Source organism: Corvus moneduloides, chromosome 3 (assembly GCF_009650955.1).
Source record: "Corvus moneduloides isolate bCorMon1 chromosome 3, bCorMon1.pri, whole genome shotgun sequence".
In the NCBI taxonomy this organism is placed as follows: Eukaryota; Metazoa; Chordata; class Aves; order Passeriformes; family Corvidae; genus Corvus; species Corvus moneduloides.
This window is the reverse complement of record NC_045478.1, coordinates 48094673-48118525: the sequence shown is the minus strand read 5'-3', so window position 1 is coordinate 48118525 and position 23853 is coordinate 48094673. Positions and strand designations below refer to the sequence as shown.

Below are 23853 nucleotides of genomic sequence, written 5' to 3'. Positions count from 1 at the left end.
CAATCACATTACAGAGGAACAGTTGCTTCATTATGGCTAACAGTGAATAATGCTTTATCTTTACAACACGAGGATTTAAGTACTCCAAAATCCAAATGCTTACACAAACTATCTTGAAATTATTTCAGCTCATATACAGCAATTTCTACTCCTATGGGGAAGCAATACTTCATAAAGAAAAAAAAAACAAGTGCTTGCATCTCTAAAATTGTCTGACATCTCCAAGAAAGAGGGGTTTTAGAGCACACATTACAGACAGTACAGTGTATTGGTAGAAATAAAAATTTGGTTCCATTTCTGTAAATACCTTGTCCTATACACTTTCAAAGTTTCAGAAATGTTTCTGCAAGTTTCAGCCATCCCTGAAATCAAGACCACAGCCTGAAATGTCACTGGATAAGCAAGAGAACAAGTTCAGTCACCTTATACTAACATAGCTGTACTCAGAAATCAGTACCTTCAGAACTCTGTGTAGGCATGATGATACTACATGCCTATATGAATATGGATGTTTGATTTCACTTTCCTCAGAGAAAGAGTTTTTGTAACTATATCCTGTCTGTGTCTCTTCCCTGAAAATGCAAATCCGGGATGAATCCAAGAAACCTCAACAAAGACAATCCTATGAGTTTTGTTGAAAGCAAAAGCAGATTAATAAAAAAAGACACTGAAGCGAAGGATGAGTTAACTTACCAGATAGAAACACCATATATGTGAGATAGAGAGTAAGGCCATGCCAACTGTGCATGAAAAGAAGTTGGGCTGGAATCCATTGTTTTTTAAACATCAGTATCAACCAGTTTAGAGACTTAAATGAGTAGGAAAGCAGATTATTCTGTGAATACCAGCAGTACAACAATCTGTGCTTTTGGGAAACATCGTCCTAAGTCACCCGAACTTCCATTATTTTCAGAAAAAGAATACACTACCTACATAAATGGGAATGACTGGTGGGCAGGCTTATATTTAGGGAACATGTACAATTTATGAATTCTGTGAGAGATTATAAAATTCCTTTATGTAGCTTTACCACTCTGCCGACTTCATTTTAGTTACACAGACTTTCGTTTCTTTATCTTCACATTTTCATTTAGGACTGAAACTTAAATAGAAGTATCTCATTAAGAACAATGCAGTTAAAATATAATCAACCTATTCTAAAAGATAAGTTACCTACTATTGAAGGGAACTGGCTTGTCAAGAGAGTGGTTGCCTTGGAAACAAAGTCAATTGGCAGAAATCTGATCGTCTGGTAAGGGGCTCATCAAGAAATCTACTGACAGAGGCTCTGATGATTTACAGAAGAAAAGGAACTTAGCAAGTGGATCATTCTTATCCTTCTCACATACAAGAAATCATAGTAGCCTCAATGAAGAACACTGCTTTCCTGAATGTACATAGAGTATGAGGACTTCCAAAAGGAAAGTGAGCCAGTACTGGAGTAGTGTGGTGTGGTGGGTTGACCTTGGACAGCTGCGGGATGCCAGATCACACCACTCTTTTTACTCCCCTCCTCAGCAGGACTGAGGGTAGAAACAAGATGGAGAAAAACTCACGGGTCAAGACAAAAACAGTTTAATAAAGCAAAAGCAAAGGCCGCTTGCAGAAGCAAAGTAAAACCAAAGATTTATGCTCAACTTCCCACCAGTAGGCAATGTCCAGCCACTTCCAAGGAAGCAGGGCTTGAGTACGTGCAGTGATTGCTCTGGAGGACAAAACTCTTAACAATAAATGCCCCCTCACTTCCTTTGTCTTCACTTTTATTGCTGAGCAGACATCATACAGCATGGGAATCCCTTTAGTCAGTCTGGTCCAGCTGTCCTGGTTATGTCCCCTCAAAAGACCTTGCCTAGCCCGAGCCTACTGGTGACAGGCACATGTTGGAGAGACAGCGCTGATGCTGTGGAGCACTGCTCAGCAGTAGCCAAAATGCTGGTGTGTCATCAACATCATCCTTCTAGCTACCAATGCAAAGCACAGCACTGTGAGTGCTGCTCGAGGGAAAATAAACTCCATCTCAGCCAGACCCAATACATGCTCAGTATTCTTCCCTGGTGAAAGAATGGATAATTAAGTGAAAGCTGCATTTATTCAGAAATTCTGCATGTTTAGACATTTACTTGAGTGTTCTTGCCATCAGACTCTCGTTAATAGTAAATCTGCAAACTTTCACCCTTCCATGGTATTCCAGGGAAAACTACATTTCTACAAAACATATCCCAGAGGCAAAGAATTGAACTAGTAATCTCCAAAGACGCTGCACACAATAGCTAGGTTTGAATCAGAAATGTGAATGTAAGATCCCAGTGGAGGAATAGGGCTTGGGCTCCTTCCTCATACTGCACCTTAAATATCTGACAATCTGGTTACCTCTTTACCTGCAAACCAGTGTGGCAATGGGTCTGAATTTTGGTTCACACTGTCCCATAGATTTAGACCCTTAGCAGCGCCTCTGCTACAGCTTTGTAGTAACCCAAGAAAAGTCTTAACTTTCCTTGACAAACACCTGGGCACAGAGGTAGGGACATTCCCAGACAGTACCTTGTGTGTGGGTATTAAAAAGAGGGAGGGAATTAAAAATAGTTTCATTGTATTAACATAATGTATGACACTGCAGATAGCTACCAAGCTAGAAACTAACTCCTTTGTTCAATTTTTATTAATTATTAGTAGAGATGTATCCCTGGTGCCCCTGATTATTTAGTTACCAGTGAAGAGAGACATTTGGCCTAATACTAACAATTTAATGCTTCTCTACAGAATTGTATCTATCAGGCGCCTGTGTTCATCAAGGTAGCAAAGCTTAACTTGAACAAAAAGAGAACATGCCCATCTTCTCTGAATTGTCCAGCTTCAAGGCATTCCCTCTTGACACTACCCTCTCCTCATGGTAAGGTTCCTGTAACATCTCACATATCCTTACAGCTTTGGGAGACAAAACTAGATAACATGAAGTGGGAGAAGAACAGAGAAGCACAGTAACTGAGACAGTGTAATAAAGAATGAAGAATATACAGGTTAGTTTTCAAACAGAAGAGTAGGAATAAAGGGAAATGAGAAAAAGACAAGGGCAGTGGGGATAGAAAGCGTCATAAGCCCCACAGTATCTCCTTCTGCAAGTGCCAAGGCCTCACACAACTTTGCTCATGCAGAAGTTATGAGCATCTCCTTTTGCACCCATGTAAACTGGCTCTACGGACTCTCTCTTAAAGTAGAGACAGGAACATGGACTATCCCATGTAAAGCAGAATCTGAACAGATTCTCAAAAAGGCAGAGAGCTACTAACACACAGACTGTGCACAGCATGCCCTGAGTAAATGCTGTAAGGAAGCCATAGACTGTAGACACGATCTGATGTCTGGAAACAGACTTCTTTTTCCATTTTTAAACATGGCCTTTCTATTAATCCAAAAAACTCTCTAATTATGAGCACATGATTTCCACACATCCATATCTGCAGAGCCCTTTCTGTATCTATAGAACCACAATTCTTGTAAGTTCCTTCCTCAGAAGCAAATCTAAGCCCCAGATAGTTTAATTGTTTAACCTTAGAGCCCTTTTATTTTTGGTCTTTATTTTGGTAAGGTAAACAAACCTTTTTTATTCCATTTTCCCCTCACAGTCATCCAATTTCTCCCCAATGTATTCTCCTTCATTATATCCCCTTCCGGCCCCACAAAATTCCTTTTTCTAGTTTATTTAAAACCCAAAAATGTGACTGAAATTTTTACAAATTTTATTTTGGATCCTTGATGTATCCATGTTTTCAGGTCTGCAGAAGCCTAGGAGAGCAATTTCTAACTTTTCACAAAGCTCTAAAAACAGTCTAGGCACTGCAGTAGATGCAGACTGTTTATACATAAATACAAGCACTGAACATCTGATTCTACCAACATACGTTGTGTGCACTGGAAAGCCAGACATGGTGTATCTACACCCAAAAATCAAGACATTTCACTAAGCTTTAGGAAGAACAGAATTCTAGCAATGCTAAGGAGATCCTGGGGGGCCTGTTCAGGCAAGCCAGATGTATCAAAATGACTACTAGACACAAAGGTGTTCTTTCAGACTAGAGCAGAGTTCAGTCCCCTTGAATGTGGATAATCCTTAAACAGATAGCCCAGTTAGGAAGAATGTTCTTTGAGATGTTACTGACACGTATATTCAGAGTGTGACTACACATCTATGCTGTAATCTGGGTTTATTTTTATTGCTAGTACTATCCAGGATGGCATGCCTTACATGGATAAGGATCATTTGGCTATTTAAGCAGCTGAGCACTTTCCGTTCAACCCAAGATTCACAAATTCTATGTGGACTACAAAGGGAAAAGCTGCAAGGAGGTGTTGTGAAAGTATATACAACCAATAAATCCTTAAAAAGAACCATCATGGGTAAATAGTTTTTCCTGTTTTGAGCACCTGCCATGGGGGAGAAGAAAGAGCTCCTGTCACACAACCAATGATGGTGTCACAATGCACCCCCCTTTCAGGTATCAAAAGACATTGATAAGAACCCCTGCCAAGCCTTCTCTTCTCCACGCTGAACAGTTCCAGCTCTCTCAGCCTTTCCTCATACAAAGGATTCCTTCCTATCTCAGCAGCTGGATTTCCTCCAGCCGTTTCATATCTCTATTGCATTAGGAAGCCTGGAACTGGTCCCAGCAGTCCAGGTGTAGCAGAGGTTTTCAAGACGCAAATGAACAAAGTGCTAGATAATCTCATCTAGGCTCTCTTTTCCACAAAAGATTGGGCCAGATGATCTTTTGAGGTCTCTCGAATCCTGAGCTGTTCTATGAACTTGGTGTACACCAGGACCTCCAGGTCTTCTTCTTCAAAGCTGCCTCCCAGGTGGATCACCCCCAGTATATAATGGTACCCAGGGTTGTTCCTGCCCAGACGCAGGACTTTGCACTTCTCTTTGTTAAACTGCATCAGGTTCCTAGCAAACCATTTCTCCAGCCTGCTGAGGCTCCTCTGGACCAATGGGTTGCTTATCCACTTACTGCCAGTTATCACTTCTTCTAAATTATTCAGAACAGTGGTCTCATGAACAGCCCATCAGATCTCTTGGCAGGAGCACTGCGGAAAGATACGTAGGGCTCTAGACCAAGTTTATCAGGGGACAGCCAACCTCAGCAGCTTTGTCTCAAGAAGAACAATAGCAGCTCCAGGGAAAGTTAAAGGAGCTAATGGTGATCCTGGGAATTAAGGCACTAAGGGAGCAAAGCCTGAGTCAGCAGCAAGGGGCAAAGCGGTGCAAGGGCCCCAAGGCAAAGAAGGGGAGTCAGACACAGAGCTGCAGCAAGTGAGAGAAACTGCAAGGGATCTTCTCAGAGCAGGTTCATTTACACAATGCTTAGGAGCCACTGCTTCAGGAAACAAACCCCTGCTACCATGATTCTTCCACTCCAAGTGTTTAGTGATCAAGAAACAAGAATTCTAACTCTGAACCAAAATAACTGATGTTAACAACAAGACATTGCTCTGTAGACTTTGAAACGAAGTATAAACAACATCCCCGTATTTTTGCCAAAGCAACTAGTATGAAATGTTTTTAGCTTTTGGCAAAATGAGAAAAATTAGTATTTTGTTCTGCCATTTATTCTCACAGAAATTAATTTTCCCACATACCAATTAACAATTGCATTTCTCATTAATCCCTTTATTCCAATTTCATTATACTATCCAGACCTTTTATGTTGCCAGAAGGACATCAGAATTAGTTTTTGGTATTGTCTTTCATTAGTTGAATTGTAGGGAATATGTTTTTGTGGTTTTTATTGCAAACCAACTGATTTCTTCCTGACCCATAACTTAGCACTTGAAAAGCACCCTATATTTTAGAACTGACCTTCACTGAGCCTCTTAAGAGAATCTGTCCCTACTTTGCTCAGCTACCACAGAATCTTTCATTCTGTGATGTCATCTGAGGGACAAACAAGACAGATAAACACAATCTGGAAATAAGCCTTAAAGAAAAAAACCCTAGTGTTAACAGCTCAATTTTTAAAGATTATTTTCCTTTTCAAAAAAACAATGGAGACAAAATTACTTGCAGACAGCTAAAAGAGATATAAAATAAAGTATTAAGCCAATTACACAAAACTCGAGTCAGTCTTGTTTTTCAACCACAAAACTTCTCAAAAGCATGAAAATAATTGAAAAACTGGTAATATAGATGTCCTGAAATTATTTCAGGAACTGTAGAGAATTATAAGGAACACCATTAAGAAGAGAAAAAAAACAAAGGGAGTGAAAACTATAATCAAGTGTATAACTGATACCACTAATACAAGAAAAGATAACTAGTAGAAAGACAACATAATTTGCCAAAATATATTGACAAATAGACCAACTACACTCTGAGTCATCCTAAAGATGAGCAAGTACCAATTCTTCTATATACACAATCACGGGAATAGCTCATTTCTTATGACAACTCCAGCGATAAAAAAATACAGTATTTCTTATTTATACAGAAAAAGATACAGATGAAGAACCTCATGCACATGTTAAACACTATGACTTAAAAGAATAATCAAGGTTGATGAAAAACCTCTATCCTTATCCTTTTTATTCTTCACAGTCCTTACATATTCTGTCTAATACTGAAAACACTAACAGTATCTATTTGTGGTATCTTTACACAAGCAGATAACTGACAGTCTAATTCTAACCATAAAAAATACCTAAAACATTAGCCTAAATATATTTGAGTCTAAAAACCACATCACCATCATCTTCCTAACCTGAACCTTGCATAAGCATTGCATTTCTAAAAAGAAAATAAATTTAAATCCATTTTTACTATAGGTCTACCTAGACTGAATTAGCATTCTTTCTTTACCCTTTGCGTGGCACACTTACCCATTACAGAATTACAATTCAATCGGTAATAAGAACTAGATCTCCCAGATTTGGAGACCAATGATGTTGGCCTGAAACGAATCACTAGAGGGGAAAGACTCTTTGGAGCACACTGTAAAAATGAGCCTAAACTCCACTGTCTCTTCTGTGAGCTAAGAGACCAGAGATAAGTTACCTCTTACCCTTTTCTTTAGAAGTCTGTAACAAGTTCTGAAAAAAAAAAGAATTCCTCTTTCCCAGTGCTCTCTCAGTATACCAAACCAGGCACAGTCTGGAAAACTTTGTAGAAAGCTCTACCTGTGAAAGATTTCCCACCACGCAATTTTTTCTCTATAAATTAGTGGTCCAAATAGCCAGTGGAACTGAGGCAAAAATAGATAAAGATTAGTTGGGAGTACATTAATTTCCTGTTTCCCTGTCTTTATGAGAATTCACAAAGTTGTCAATATATGTAATAAAAAAAAAAAAGGAGAAAAATACTGAAAAAAGTCTGGAGAATCAGCTAAACCATATAATAAACCAATATCCACCCCATGTCATTCATTTCAAAAAAGTCATCCAAAGCAAAACAGAATGGGTGTTCCCCTTAGCAAAAAAAAAAATCTCTCTCTTCTGTGGAAATCTTTTGCTTTGAAGAGAAAAGGAATTTTGGGCATAGTGTATTTTGGGCACAGATGTGAAGGCCGTTTAGGCAACCAGAGACAAGTGATTTCCAGTGGCCCTCCCACCCATCCTATTCTATAGGATTCCCTTTATCATTTAATCCGCTGCTTCTATCATTTTCTATTGACATATTCCAAAACTCTAAAAAAGTACAAGAAACTACTCTCATGGAAGAAGAATACATCTCAAGGATACTGTAAAACAGGCATTTAATAAAGAGACCAATGGTGAGAGAAAACAGGGCACAGTATATCTTCTTTACAGCACCTGCTAATCCTTTTGTAGCTCTTTATAAAACTCACTTATTAAAAAAAGAACAGGCCACCTGGCAATGAACTGTTTGCCTCCAAACTCTTCCTCACTGAAGGCACCTCTCCTTTTAAGGAGTCCTGGAATAACATCTAAGCTTTCAGAATACTGAGACACTGGAGTAGGAAAAAAAATCATCATCTTTTCTCACCAGGGAAACTGCTGCTCTTCAGCAGCAAATCTGCCATTACTGTTGACACTTCTGTTGAAACATATGAATGCAGAAAACATTTTAGAAGTTTCACTTCTATAGCAATCACAATAGATGGCAAGGCACAACGGCTGGAGGAAGATGTAAACAAAACTGAGCTTCCTTATGATTGCCAGAAATTGTTCCTAGCTTTCTTGAGGCAACATGTCAATAAATTCAATCTGCTTTAATTAATATACCTATTCTATTACAACTAGATTGTTATTTGCAAAACAGAACTGCAAACAAAATGGCAAACAACTTTTCCCCTCAAAAGGTCTTTTTCTCCTTTTTCCCCCCAGTACCTTTATAAATCAGTAGTGATTTCATTAGCACTGCTCGTTCTTTTCTTCAGTCTTTGGAACAACAAAAGAATGTCAGATAGAAAGTGAGCAAGCCTCTTGCTGGAAAAGAATACCTCCCTTCTGTTCTCTTTAAAATAAATGTAATAGCATTAATGGCAGGAATCTGCCACGCTGTTTTGGCATGCTCTACTGTTTCCTCATTAGCAGAAAAACAGTTTCATCAGGAAAGTTATTTCAGTACATGTATAGGAACTGTAGGAAAAGAGGAGTAGGAAGTTCCACGCACCTTCTACTGTACAAAGTGTACTATTTCTACAATCCTCTTGCTTAATACCTGCAAGGATTTTAAGTCACTGAGACACAGAACTGAGGCTGACACATGCTTCATAGAGAATGACAGGACTCTAGGTAATAAAAGATTTCACATTCCTTTATGCTTTCACCCTATTACTCCTGAATGCAATATACTTTAAATAGAAAATATTTCATAACCCCATACAAGATGCCTCAAGTATTTATGACACAGAACCAGATGCAATCTAGCCTTACAATCATCTAGTACCTCTAAACATGTTCTACTGAGAAAGAATGCCAAATCTCTCACTGCAATGACCCCTCTGTGGCTCTGGAGCCTTTTACATACAACTATCACGAAGACCAAACTCAATAAACCATATGGAAGGCTAGGTTTGTGGTACCTTTCAACTGCCTTGTCAGATGAAGAATAACATCTCTGAACTCACACAAACACATCGAACCAGGTTTGCATGACTTGTGTAGTATCATACACAAAGACTGGACTAATGCGCTCTATGGTCTAAGTCTTAGCAAGGAGTTAGAACGTGAGAGCAGCTGAGATTATCTACGGCCATCCCATCATGCGATGGCATGAACTGCTTGGGCTGATATCGATGAGAGACCTTTGTCTGTGGCTAAAGGGAAAGCATTTTGTATTATTCTTATGCATCTTGCAGCACTGCAGATGTATGTGGTACTCTAAGCCATACGAGCATGTAAAGGGTGTCAGGAAGCCTCGCATAGGCAGCATTGGCAAAAACCATCTCTGACTTGAGTACCCAGCAAGCATCCACAACCCACAGGAGAGGTAAAAATGGGCCATTCAAAAATACAGATCTTGCACTCAAGACAGAAGGATGGAGGAATGTTATATTCCTCTTCCATTTTGGAGAAAAATAGTCAGAACAATATTGGAAAGCAATTTTTTGTATTATCTTAAGGCCAGTAATTTGAGATCTAATTTAACTGATGTATGAGATTCATGATTGTAAAAAAGCACCAGTAACAAAAATGCAAAATCAAAAACTTGCAGAGCTCTCGTTCTTATAAAGAGAAGTGTATAATTTTGAACAGACAGGAAGCATGTCTAATGGGTTAGCTGTTCAATTATACATGCAAGTTTAAAACTATGACTGAGCAGGAAGGTCATTCTTTCCAATTAGCAAAAGTATCAACCGATTCTTTCCTATTAGAGGAACTTGGGACACCATCAACTAAAACAGCAACCCAAACTGAAAGCAGAACTGAGAATGGCAGGACGCATATTCCACAAAAGGCACTACCCATTTCCACTGCAACACTAAAGTACTTCACACCACACCTTTAGTCAATAAAATTCTAATCACAGTAATTTATGTGGTATGACTACCCAAATAGTCTTTGTCTAAGAAGTTATTGGACCACTGATTTTAAAGGGAGAAAATTATATTGCAGTGAAGCATTCTCCTTGGTGCTTTACTTTCCTTTTTTTCACCTACATTCTTCATCTCTGCTCTTATTTTCTCATTCTTCCTCCCTCCACACTCATGGAGTTTTTTCTTTGCTACAACAAGTCTTCACTCTTTCAGAATCTTTTTTAAAAATCCTGCTTACAGTTTAACATAAAAGAGTGCTATGATAGCTCTGTTATGTATCATTTCCTGTAACAGTCTCAATGGACAACATTCTCTGAACTATTAAGTGCTATCATCAAGTTAGTAAATGAAAGGCCTTTCATAATATAAAATTAAGACTATAATCTTTAATATCAAAGGTGCTTAAGAATATCCAGGGAAATAACTCTTCCCTACGCATAGAAAGACGCTAGAAAGAAGATACTGGCAAATATATATTTTTAAGAGTGCACAAGTTTTTATAAGGATGTGTTTTGAAAATAAAGTGTTTTTCATTCTTTGTTGTTGAGATTGCCAGATCCGTCAATGTTACTAGCACAAAACAGCTGTTCATCTGACTACTAATGCAGCAACTGATACACCAAGTACACATAGTGCCATGGGACTATTCCTCCTTGTGCAAGAATTCACATCTGAACCAAAAGAAAAACAAATTACTTGATTATGAATTAAAGAACGGATATGATATTCCAGGTTCAGTAAAAACAGACTGCAGGCACGTCAGTCTCGTTAATCTCTTACACCTATTTGGTCATCCAAAAAAAAAGAACTAAAAATTCAAAGTCACAAAAAATTCTGCTTCTATTGCCAATGAGTTTAAGCCTGGTTTTGATGTATGATCACATACCAGAACTGAAAGTATGGCTCTACTCATCTGTCAAACTATGTGAAGGCAATATAGCAGCTTAAAACAACAAGACTAAAGTGCAAAAGCAAGCACATCAAATTTGAACTTGAGGATTCTACATGCAATGATTAGAAGACTTAGTTTCGCAATGTTAATGATCAAACAAAAGTTATTTCATATCGAACAAATTTCTATCAACAATTTTTTACAAATTAGTCTTTTGAACATAGAAACTTCCTAAAAGAAGAAATGTAAGTTTTTCTAATAATCTAAATACAGTTTCATTTTAAAGCATATGTAATGTTATCATCAAATTCCAATAATTTTAGGCATTTTGATACTTGCACAATTGAGTATCTAGGAAGAGGGTTGTGTGGAAGATGCACATTACCAATGCTGACCTTTCTCCTCGCAGCTGAAGTGAAAATTTTCCTGGTGTCCCTTCTATGGAGTCTTCACTTCCTGATCTGGTGATATGCTCATTACAAATTAATTGTCCACTTTCATCATTAAATGATGTGCACAGCTTTTGCTCTGCTAAGCAGTTATTATTACTTCTGTCAAGATTATTCATCATCATAGTTGGTTCTTCAAAATCTACCTTCTCTTCATCTGAAATAGTCAAAGAGAATACATTTTGTTCAAGTGCTCCTATGAATTACTGCTTGTCGTGCTACATTATCAAAATTTGCTTGTATCAAAAGCTGAGAAAGCTTAAGACTATTAAGAGTAAGGTTGTCAATGTCTTATGAACAGTATTTCTTAAAGTCTTTTGGGTTTGTGTTTTAAAGTTTTAATATTCCATCTTCTTTTATTTCCCTCTTACCAATGAGTGGATTGTACCTTGAGAAAAAAGTGACTGTATTTCAGGACCTGAATATTATGAAGGAACTCAGGAAAAAGGCAGCTGTTAATCCTGTAGCTTCTGTGTATACACAATAAGAACCTCCACAAAAAACCCCCTCACATAAACATTTGCATGATCCCAAAAGGGGAGAAGGAATCAAGGCAGGTTACAACTACATTAGCTTCTCAACTTCTTCAATTAGTAACATCAACTTATTAAGGCTACATGAAGGGGTACATTATATAAAGATATATTTATAGAATAAATACATAATAATGAAGTAAAGTTTAGTACTTTTTACATATTTTGCAATAAGGTAAAAAGTGAGATATTCAGTTTATCGTGTAAAGTAACAATCCTGGGCAATGTAAGAATTGTCATTATAACAAATGAGTCTTCCTTCAATAAAGACAGAGTCCCAGCACACTTCATCATGAGCAAACATGCAGGAAGCCAAGATGCCATTTCCCATCTGCAAGAAAATTACTTTTAAATCCCACATTTAGTGACCTTTATTAAGTCTCCACTAATGAAACTCTTAACAACAAATACAATGTAGTTGGAAGCCTGTCAAGCCATATCATTCCTTTTTATTTCTCCTTTTATGCTCAATAATCTGTCAAGGAATCTCCTTAGATGATGGCATCTCGTTATCTCTTAAAACATGTCAGCATTTAATGTTAATCTTACGCACTGAAGACAACTTTCAGTAAAATTCCATTACTTGGAAACCTATAGGAAAAAGGGGCATCTGAGTAGCTTTCAACTCACTTTCAGCAGTGCAAGCCAGCATCATTTTGGGAAACCACAGTTTCAAAATTGCCTTAAACCCATTTAAATACTTCCAAAATTCACACTGAAAGGACACAGAGGTCCTTTCATATATTAATAATTCATGTAATTACCAATATTAAAACCCATCATGCAGTTGTTTTTCTAGCAAACAAGATGTATCAAAATGTTCTCACTCTGACCCAGAGGAACCGCCTGAGCAGAAAATAAATCTCCCAGAGAAGTTGTTCTAAATAAGTCTTTCCCAGCACTGCTGACTTTTCTAACCTCTGCAGCATCAGCAGGAGGTTTTGGAAGGAAAACAGAAGAATCTTCATCTTTTTCAGAAGTGATTAGTACTCGTTTCTGTGACAAAGATAAAGGAGACTTTTAAAACAAAGCACAGATAATTTAATTTTCATGTAAGTAAAAATTAAAAAAAAAAAAAGAAACCCACATAATTTCTAACAAAGGGCTAAATTCAGAACGGAACAGAAGTTACATTGGCTTGCTCATTAAGAAATTTTCATATCCTCAATCTAATGATACCATTCCACCAAACAAACCAGATGTCTATACCATTATCCCCACAGAAAGCCATTTAAAAGCCAACATTCAGGGGTGCAGAAAACAAAAACTAGCTTGAGTAGAACAACTCAGAATTATTTATTCTTCATAAATACTCATTTAACTACATCTGAAGCAAGCTTATTTATCAAAGAAAATATTGTGCCAACGACTATTGCGAACAATTCTAGAGATACATCTATTCTTTGATTTGTTTTTGAGCATTAAAACAGCATTTCCAAAACACTTCAAATATGTTCACATCCTATGTACTACTTCCTATCACACTGAGACAAATCATGCAGATCCAGAAACATCAAAGTCCTAGTTTTATGACAGTATCTTGCATCTTAGAGGATGCGAATAAGCCCCCAAATCTCTATACCAAGCACTTGTTCTGCCCTTGCCCTACATAAAAGCACTGACCTCTAAGATTGATAGCAATTTCCTTAAAATAAAGAATCCACTAGAAAGTCTCCAGCTGATTCTTCAGAGCTCTCCACAGTATTAGCTGAAGAAGCCAACAGATGAGACCAACTCCCCACAACCATCATGATTAACACAAGCTCTCCATTTACAGCGTACTAACTGATCTCCATTGATAAAGCAAATCACTGATAAGATCCTCCCTGGTCTCCTCCAGGCTGAAAGTTCTCCTTTCTCTCTGTCCCTTCATCACCTTTGTGGCCATTCATCAGATTCTCTCCAGTAGCTCCATGTCTTTCTTGTACTGTGGAGCCCAGAACTGGATACAGCACTCCAGGCGTGACCTTACCAGTGTCGAGTAGAGGAAAAGGATCATTTCCCTCAACCTGCTGGCAAAACCCCTTCTAATGCAGCCCCAGATACCATCAGCCACTTTCCTAGCAGCAAGGGCACATTGTTGGCTCACATTCACGCTCATGAACTTCATCTATTTTAGTAAACTTACACAAGAAAGCTGAATCAAGTATTCGGCTTCTGATTCTTGCTAATGTCACTTAGAATCATAAAGCCATACAGCAATATTTAAGTAGCTTAAGTTATTTTCAGGTCTCTTTTGGGGAAAAAAAGACAAAACTGACTTTTTAAGTCTCAGACTGACATGACAATAAGTCTCCATTTTCCCCCAACGTCTTTAAATCTTTTCCTAACACTACTGAGACACTGTATGGGTACTGCATGAGTTATTTCCAGAGTACTTACATTAGCCAGTGGGCTCAGACGAACACCAGAAAGTGGTCTTGATTCAGCCAAATCAAAACTGGATGCATCAAGACTAACAAAGAAATGAAACATAGTTAGAATAAAGCAGACCCAGTGTTTTGCAATCAGTTGGGTTTTTTAATTGCATGCTTTTTCCCTTTGCCAGTGAATACGGAGAAAGGGAAGAAAGGAAAAGTGACAAGAGCACTTCACGCCAACAAAACTCCACCTAGAAATAATTTTGAAGTAGTATAAGCTTTGTTTGAAAATGAGCATTTCAAACTTCAGGACCTAAAATTTTACATTTAGAAGATCCCAGAAGGCTCTGAAAAAAGATCTAGCATATAGGTTATAGGAAACAAGCAAGCTTTCACATGTTCTAGGAAAAAAGCTGAAGACTATCTCAATTAAAAGCATTCAAATGTCTCAAGAAAAGGTAAGTAACAGACTTATATTCTTATACTATTCTCCACATAGAAAACTAGTGTAATGACTGCCTCTGGTAGCTCTAATCCACAGGAACTTCCTGGACATGTAGATTAACACCAACAGTAAGGACCATTAAAAGAAGGCAAAGGATGTGATTAGGAATACAGATTAACACAGGGAAAATAATCACCGGAAGCATAATTACAGAATCAAATCTCTTGCTGCTAAAGGATATTTGAAAAAATCTTAAAGCCATGGTACCTAAAAACTGAAGCGGGTCTATTTTGAGGACATCGTGAGGATCGAGACCCAAAAAGTTTCCTTTGTTCATCTGCAGGTGTGAATGGTCTCTGAGTTCTTACTGTTCGCAGAGCACCTCTGGCTTCATTTACAATATCAGAACTGGTCGTAGGCTTTGCCACTGACAGCCGGTAGAACGGCTCTGGTTTTTTTCTATTTTCAGTCTTTGAAGCTTGCATTCCTCTGCAGAGTACTGCACAGGAAGAACACTGGAAGACACATGTGAAAGGCACAAAATATTATGCTAGTTTTAAATTACAAACTATTAATTCATCACTGGTTATGCTACCACAATATAGTTTAAAAGGGTAACTAAATCCTAGACAGTGCTGAAATAGTGGGAAATAAGGTACATTGATATTGCATTTCCCTCTCTATTCCCCAGTTCTGTAGGAAAATACTCAAGAACAGAAAGCATCTGACATGAAGAACCTACCTTCAGTTTTTTTACAGGGAGCTAAAATACATCACTGTTCCTCATGGCCAAATGTGGTCATCTACAATTCCATAGAAAATCTGTTTCTTGACACCTGATTACTTAGGAAACATCACAGCCAAAAAAAGATTCAATAATATGCTATAAAGAGACCAGGTTTTTCCAACGTAGGAAAAACCCGATATATATTATTGACCTTAGCAAGAGCAGCTTCCTAATAGGTTCAAGAGGCATCATTATCAGTAACTTAAGCACAGTTATCAGCAATTGATAAGCAGAGACAAGGAAGAACAAGCAATCCATTTTTTTCCTCTGAAAGAAATGAGTCCCCAACCCATCCCCAAGAACATGCAAAGAAAGACAACACTAATGTAAGTCATCAACCCAAACTTCCAATCAGCATTCTGTCCTGCTGCAGTTTCTGGGAAATGCAGTGGGCAGTGACAGACTTGTTCCATCACCCCCTGGGCCCCGCACAACCCATCACTATCATGGTGCAGTTCTCTGTAGGTATCATCCTTGTTATTTTACAGCAAACTCATCATGAGTCTTACACCATCCAAAATTCCTCTTCTGCTTTTCAAACTTACCTAAAAAGAAAAATATGTTTCTGCACTGTGACTCAGACCATCTGGCAACTTGTATTCTCTCACACAGTTTATGACAATGAACTGACAGTGGATCAGACACCATCATCTTGGTTATTTCTAAACTATGGAGTGAAAAAAGTTCTTACATCCTTAGTTTGTTAGTTCAGTTCTTCCTGTTCTGCAGTTTTACTTTTCCAACTGCTTCTGCTTTCTTTAAGAGCCTGCACATTCTGGCACAGGCTCTTAAAGAACTACGCAACATAGAACTGGATGCTAAGGTAAAATGCACCAACCTCTTTTGCTAAATCATGCATAATTAAAAAACCCACAGGAACAGATCAGGAGCCTGAGACTATCAGTGTTTTTAATATTTCTGACTACCATCAATATATTACTTATCTTCGCTGTGGCTGAATTTTGTTCTCTATGCTCCTTACTCTTCCCGCTATTACAATGTGATTAAAAAAAAGTAAGGAGTTCCACTGCCGCTGTCTGGAGAAATTATACAGTCAGTCCTCACTAAAAAAGGAAGGTAGACTATAATTCCCTATTCCCCCAGCTACTGGGAGCCAGAATTTTGACCTTAAGTGGAAGACCTTCTGTGTAGGTCTTATGTCTGATACAGTTGGGAACAGTCCTGTGTAGGGCTGGGAGTTGGAATTCATGATCCTTGTGAGTTCCTTCCAACTCAGCATATTGTGTGACTCCGTAATTTTGCTCTCCAATCCCAGCAGGTAGCAGACAGAGGGAATGCTGCAGTGCTGATGGGGACAGCATAACTGGTACACACAGATCTTGTCCCTCACTACTGTCACCATTTCCCAAGTAGCCTTTAACTTGCACAGCTGAAGAGCTGCTCTCTGACTCTCTGCTGAAAGGTGGAAGAGTATCACAGCAGTGTCTGAAAAGCCATACTTGGGCGCTTGTCTTTATTCCCCAGTTGTTTACTCCAGAAGTCTGGTCTTTGCTGTACAGGAAGATTTTGAAGCAGTAGACAGCAGTACAAGATCCACACATTAGTCCAAGCAATGTCCAAAAGCGAGAGAGCTGTACCCTCACGGCTCTTATCTCAGTTCAGTCAAGATGAGAGAAGCATGGCTGACTGCATGAGATGTCATGCATGTCTCAAGACCAGTGTCATTTAATTGCCGTGGTGCAGAGTGGGTATACCTGCAATCACTAAGTACAGTGAAGAGAAGCCCTGTACTCAAGCTGTGAACACTCCGCTCTCTGATATCTGAATCCATGTTCTGTCTGCCCTAGCAAATCTCTGGAATGGTTAGCACACAGGTACAGGTTTGGTAAGAATCCCACAATCATTGAGGTTGGAAGAAACCTTTAAGATCATCAAGTCCAACAGCCAACCCCGCACTACCCCTGTAACCCCTAAACCACATCATCCAGTGCCAGATCCAGATGCCTCCTAAACACGTCCAAGGTTGGTAACTCCAGCACCTTCCTGGCCAATCTATACCAATGCATGGCCATCCTTAGAGTGATGTTTTTTTTTTTTTCTAATATCTAACCTGCATCTCCCCTGTCTCAGCTTAAGGCCATTTCCTCTTGTCCTTTCACCGCAGACACGTTAGAAGAGATGGGCTCCTCCTCACTACAATCTCCTTTCAGGAATATGCAAATAATAGCAATTATTAGACATAATTCTGAACAGCAGCAACTCACCAATCACAACTGATGCACTTTCACCCTGGTGAAATTCTGACGCATAGAAATCGCTATCAAAGAGAAAAAAGAACAAAATTACAAGTTGAGTCCACAACCCTCAGCGGAGTAGGGTTTCCAGCGCAGCCGTGGGGACAACACGTCCAAGAGGAACTCACCAAATAAGCAGCACCTGTGGAATAAACGCTGTCCCAACCCAAACCCGGCAATCAAGCCTCTCTCCCGGGCACGTGAAAGCTGCCGGGAAGCGGCACTGGGGTTCTGTCTCTCCGGCCGCTTTCCAAACCCTCCCGCCCCACTTCCCGCACAGTCCGACCCTTCGCCCCCGCCCGGCCAGGCGGCACCCCCAGGGACGAGCACTACGGCCGGGGGGCCACCGGGCGCTGCCGGGGCACTCGGTCGGGACCCGCCCCCGCCCCCGCGGGGCCGCCGCCTCGCTCAGCCGCCCGCCGTTCCCACAGCAACCGCGCGCACCGCGCCGCCGCGACGGGCCGGCCCGGCACCCCGAGGCGCACGCGCGGGCACCTGCGGGCGCGTGCGCGGCGCGGCAGCCGCCTGCTCGTGATGGCGGGCCCAGATTTAGGGGATGCCGGCCCCAAGTCCCAGGGATGGCAGCCCCAAGTCCCAGGGATGGCGTCCGCAAAGCCCAGGGGCAGTGCCAGTGCCGGCTCCTGTCGCGGCGTTGGCCCGCAGGACGGTGGGTTCCTGGTGGAGGGCTCTCCGCCGTGGCCAGTCCTGGCCCACGTTTAGGGAGGGCGTGGTCGCGGCTGGCACAAGCCCAGGGCACAGCTGGCAGAAGTCACTCGGTGTGACCTGCTGTTGTTGCCAGTTTAGGGATGCTAAACACAGACACGGGGCCCGGTATAGACAGGAGACGGTTTTTATTCTGTGCAGGGCGCAAGGTGGAAGTTTTACACAAATCAAGCACTCAAGATTCTCAAAAATTTACAGAATCACTGAATCGATTACCTTGGAAAAGACCTCTGATATCATCGAGTCCAACCTATGACTGAACACCACCATGTCAACTAAACCATGGCACTAAGTGCCACATCCAGTCTTTCCTTAAACACCTCCAAGGGACAGTGACTCCACCACCTCCATGAGCAGTCCATTTCAATTACACTAAATACACAGCAAACAAATCACAGTTCATTGGCGAATTCTCCTATTAATTAGTATTTTTCCTTCTATTGGTTTAATGATTCTCTTGCTTCTTACGGTAATTAGTCCTCATGCTCAATCTTTCTCTTCTTTTGAGTTGGTGGGTTTCTTGAGTTGGCGGTCACTGGTGGTTGAGTCTCCGTGGTGGCTGGAATCAAGAGGCTGTGAACTGGCTCTGATTTCCTGCATTATAAAGGGCACAGGACCTGTGGCCAGACAGGTGACAAGAGATGTAGCAAGTGACAATAGACAGACAGATGATACAGCAGGAGCTGACAAGTCACAGGATGACCCCAGATGATTAGATGAAATCCCAGGTGGTCCTTTATTCAGGGTCACTCCTTTAAAGCTATGGCGCCGGTTTCAATGATAAGGCAAGACTCTTTCCCAACCCCCTTCTCATTCTCTGTAACTCTCTGGGCGAATTGTTAGCTGTTTCTGACTCTTGGAGTGTCAGCATCATTGTGATACCTTCTCTGTGAGCTCAGATTTACAGGTTCAAAATGGAGACATTGAAAGTTTTCCACAGTCAAAACTGGGCTCAGACACAGTGCAGGAGCAGCCACAAACTCGTGTCCTGTCCCTGGGTCACTCTGGTCAGGCAGTGAAGGTTAGATTGCTCACCTTAGTGGTTCCCTGGCAGGGCAGAAGTGCTGTCGCATCTCCCGCTTGCCTCCTGTTCTCTGGAAGGCCAAAAGATTAACATTTCCACATTGGCTGCAGCAAAGCAGCAAATGGGCCCCACAGCCTACATGGCTTTGTTGGAGCGGCACAAAGGGGTCACTTGCAGTGACTTCCCCAGGCTGCCTCCTGGCAAGGTCCCACCAAAAATGTATCCCCCTCCAGGTTTCAGGATCCCGTTGGCCAGGTGCACCGGAGGCTCGCTGAATAGCTCCCTTGCGTGCCTCCTGCTATTGCAATGGGTAATGCGATCACAGCCTGTATCAGAAAATCTCCAGACATGTAACAACAACAAAGACAGGCCTTTTGTGGCAAGTGGGTTGTTCATGACTGACAAGGACAGTCTTTGTTCGCTATCTCTGAATGCATTTTGAAATTTATCTAAAAACTGCTGTAGGAGGGTAGTTGTTACCTCGTTGTGAATAATAGAAAAAGACAACAAATACAGCTCCATCTGACCAAGCTTCTTCCTTTGTTCTTTTATTACATACTTCAGATATATCTGAAAGCACAAATAAATTCATCTTGTACATATATTTATATGTAAATATATATATATCTTACTAGCTTGAAGTTCCTTTTACTAATCGCTTGCTAATGTAACTTTTACTTTTTCATGTTTGCTACACAAGAACCCTATGGATATTTTAAATTTAATTTGTCTTTCTGATTTTTATTATAAGCTTTGTTATGCCCCTCTCTTCTAGAAAAATACCCTCTTCCAGTTCCTTTTTTGATTCTGACAGGCATTACAATAGCAGTAAAAAGATCTCAGTGTGTAACACTACCGGGTTTACATAACACATGCCATTATCTCTGCCAGCTTCTACTTTATCTCTAATTATTAGACATCTAGTCCTCTTTCTTTTGCAGCCAAGTTCAACACCTCATAAGTAATGAAAACCTTGTTATTATTGTACCCTCTCTTCTTTGTATATTCTTCTTTAAAAGCCAAAAGAATGTGTGTGTGCACGTGCCATGTATGCTATTTTCAGATCATTCACAGTTAGCTCATTTTCTGTTACTTTCTTCTGAATCTTTCTTTTATTGAAATAATACAAGGGAAGTTTCACAGAAAAATGTGTAGATCTGTTTCCTGGTAAAGCCAGTTTGAATTTCTTTTTACTGTTATCTCATCATTCTTTAAACAATTTTTCAATCCACCCGGTTAAACCCACTAAGCCTCCTTTCTTGGCTTCTTCTTTAATCGTTTTCATATGCACATTATTTTTCCTCTCTGCTTTCTAGGTCATCAAATTGAAAAGTTAAATTTTATTCATTTTCTGAGCTTTAGCAATTACAGCAAATATTTCTTTTGTGATGTCTCTGCTCTGTCTCAACTGGTACAACTTTCTCACTTAAATCCTTTCTCTCCTGTGCTTTTTATTGAACGAATTCTCTCAGCACCTCTTTTAAATGTAGGTACATAATTAAATCTTGTTTGCAGTAACAGTGCTTTAGGATGGAAATATCATCAAAACCTATAAACTGACTTGGTCTAGGTAAGCTAGTATTTGCTGAAGTGATTGCTAAGGTAAAAGCAGTGTGTTCTGAACATTTCTGCCTAACTAATGAAAAAATACAAAGTATTCGATTATGTCATATTCATTCAAATTACTTTTTAAAAAAAATTTTGTTTGATTTGAAAATCACAAAAGGGATTTTGTGCTGGTATCCAGTCTCAGATTTTGGTCTGGCTAACTTAAATCTGTCTAGAGATGAAACTTAACCTGAATATCCTAACATACCAGGGCTATATTTCAATGCAATTCAGAATTAGTTAACAGTGTTAAGCACTTTGCCCAGCAAGTGTTCACTGATCACATTTGCTGCTTCTAGTTTCTGACCTGTAAAAGCAGCCTCCAGTGCCACTTGAGCAGCACAAGTGGCAATGCAGCCCCCATTTGTTCATATTCCTTTCCTCTTTTTCAAAACTAAACAACAGTTGCACTGCCAGTCTGGACAAAAATCTTCCTGTCATATTCAGCCTTGCACAAACCATCTGACACGTGCTGGTTAACAAGCTCTGTTTTGTATCACTTGTAGATCATTACAAAGGCAAGTGGAGCAGTTCATTTTACAGCAACCCCTATACCAAGCGGCCTAATAAGTTTTGGTAAAATAAGTTTATGAAGATCTCCATTACATGCAGCAGGGAAATGTGTCACAGGAAAGAGTGCTGGGTATACGATGAGGTGACTAGTTGGTGGGTTAATGGAGAGCAGTGTACGCTGTTTATCTTAAGTAAGGCTCTTGGCTGTCTCCCATTACACCCTGACAGACAAACTGATGGAGCATGGGCTATTAGGATGGATATGGAGCTGCACTGAAATTTGGCAGAACTGCAGAGTTCAAGGGATTGAGATTGGCTGCACAAAATGCAGCTGGGGACCACTCATCCTCAGGGTGTGCCCTCAGCAAGTTTACAGATGATGTGAAACTGGGTGGAGTGACTGGTACATCGGATGGTTGTGCTGCCATTCAGAGGGACCTGAACAGGCTGGAGACCTGGGCCAAGAGGGATCTCAAGAAGTACAACAAAGGGAAATGTGAAGTGAAGTCCTGCACCTAGAGAGGAATAACCCCATGCACCAGTACATGCCGGGGACCAACTGGCTGGAAAGGAGCTTGGCAGAAAAGAACGTGGGGATCCCAGCTGACGTTAGTTGAACCAGCAGTGTGCCCTTGCTGCACAGGTGGCCAACAGCCTCTTGGGCTGCATTAGGAAAAGCACTGCCAGCAAGTAGACAGAAGTGATGCTTTCCTTCTACACAGCATCAGTGAGACCACAACTGCAGCACTGGGTCCAGTCATGGTGTTCCCAGTACAACAGCGACATACTGGAGTCTAGAGAAGGGCCACTAAGATGACTAAGGGACTGGAGCATCTTTAGTATGAGGAAAGGCTGAGACGACTGGGACTGTTCAGTCTGGAGAGGAGAAGGCTCTGGTGGGTACTTATCCATGTGTATAAATATCTGAAGGAAGGGTGCAAAGAAGATGGAGACAGACTTCTTGGTGGTGCCCAGTGAAATAACAAGAGGAAGAAGGCACAAATTGAAATACAGGAAACTCCATTTAAACATAAAACCAAATTTCTGTGATGAGAGTGGTCAAACACTAAAACAGGCTGTTCATGGAGCTTGTATGGTCTCCATCTTTGGCAGTATTAAAAATCTGGTTGAAAAAATCCCCGATCAACCTACTCCAGTTAACTGCTTTGAGCAAGGGGGTTGGACTAGGTGGTCTCCAGGGTTTTTTTCAAACCTTAAATATTCTGTGATAGATGTAAATTTTTAAAAATTTCTTAAAATCTTATTCAGATTTGGCTGAAATTTTAGATTTTGGAAATTGCCATAATCAATCTCTAGCTTGCATTGCTTAGTGTAGTTTGACCACTGCATCCTCCAAACTCTGCCCCTTACCCTCTCTCTGACCAGCTACTGATTCCCTCCATGCTCAGTGCTCAACCCTCCAGCCAAAAGCTGAGACTTCCCAGTGAAGTTGCACTAGCTTCCCAAGTGAAATATCCTTCAGTTGTACCCATGTTTGTGCTGACACACAGCATGCAAAGACTTCTTCTACCAGCTAACTAAGCATTGTCAGCAACCTACCAGCTTCACACCCACTACGTAATTGTCCCTACATCAGTGATTGCTTTCATTGATTTCCTGATATTTCTGCTGCCTCTGCCAGTGGCTGGAAATCCCTGGCATGTTAGTGAAATGCCTGCTTTTCCTCTGCCTTTTGACACAGCTAGACGGACAGAACTCCACATGACTTTGGTTTAAGACCCAAATTTCTTCAGGCCAGGCAGGAAGAAATATTGGAGAAACAGCCTTTTTTGAGGAATAAATAGATTTGGAAGAAAAATGGGAAGGTCATTGAATGTTGCAATCCAATGCAGAGCCTATAAAACTGAGTTAAGAACCAGTGAAGGGTGAAAAAGAAAGGGCTTTTTTTTTTCTCAGAAGATACAACCTTCAGTTTAGTGGTTCAAGGTGTTTCTTTTATGAGCGTTTTGTTGTGCAAAACTTACGATGGCTGTGCATTCATTATGAAGCATACTGAGCTCAGACACTGTGCTTAAAATTCACAGAAGCCTGTGGTGAAGAATACCAAGAACTGACTAAATTGGAAGGGATTTTTGGGCACAGAGATGTGGAAAAAGTCAAAACTGTTGAGATACAGAACCCATTAGGGAGCTCACTGAATACACATAGCTGATTGAGTAAGGGGATTCACTGAATAGAGCTGGTGCATTAACAGGGTGATCTTATTTACTTTCTCAAGGTATCTACATCAGCATTCCTTGTGTTTCCACCAAAC

At 40.3% G+C, this 23853-nt stretch overlaps 2 protein-coding genes across 16 annotated transcripts in view; both read right to left on the bottom strand.

Annotated features, from left to right (window-relative positions):
* The window catches only part of ARMC2 (armadillo repeat containing 2), a 61401-nt gene extending 43175 nt beyond the window's left edge, over positions 1 to 18226 (bottom strand). The window contains exons 1-8 of one of the 6 annotated variants that reach the window (XM_032101411.1): positions 18206 to 18222; positions 17681 to 17733; positions 15411 to 15511; positions 14936 to 15183; positions 14246 to 14318; positions 12691 to 12859; positions 11277 to 11487; positions 7994 to 8044 (exon numbers count right to left, since the gene is read on the bottom strand). In XM_032101411.1, the coding sequence (XP_031957302.1) occupies positions 7994 to 8044; positions 11277 to 11487; positions 12691 to 12859; positions 14246 to 14318; positions 14936 to 15153 (722 nt within the window). In that variant the 5' untranslated portion in view covers positions 15154 to 15183; positions 15411 to 15511; positions 17681 to 17733; positions 18206 to 18222. Of the gene's footprint in view, positions 1 to 7993; positions 8045 to 11276; positions 11488 to 12627; positions 12860 to 14245; positions 14319 to 14935; positions 15184 to 15410; positions 15512 to 17680; positions 17734 to 18205 lie in introns of those variants that run through there. The other 5 variants (XM_032101410.1, XM_032101412.1, XM_032101413.1 and 2 more) reach the window with 5 other exon arrangements.
* Positions 18227 to 18707: 481 nt separating this feature from the next.
* LOC116440563 overlaps positions 18708 to 23853 on the bottom strand; it is a 33869-nt gene continuing 28723 nt past the window's right edge. For 5 of the 10 annotated variants that reach the window (XR_004238669.1, XR_004238673.1, XR_004238672.1 and 2 more), the window contains one exon: positions 18708 to 20027. The gene's annotated coding sequence lies outside the window, so the exon portion shown is untranslated. The remainder of the gene's footprint in view (positions 20028 to 23853) is intronic. The other 5 variants (XR_004238674.1, XR_004238671.1, XR_004238670.1 and 2 more) reach the window with 5 other exon arrangements.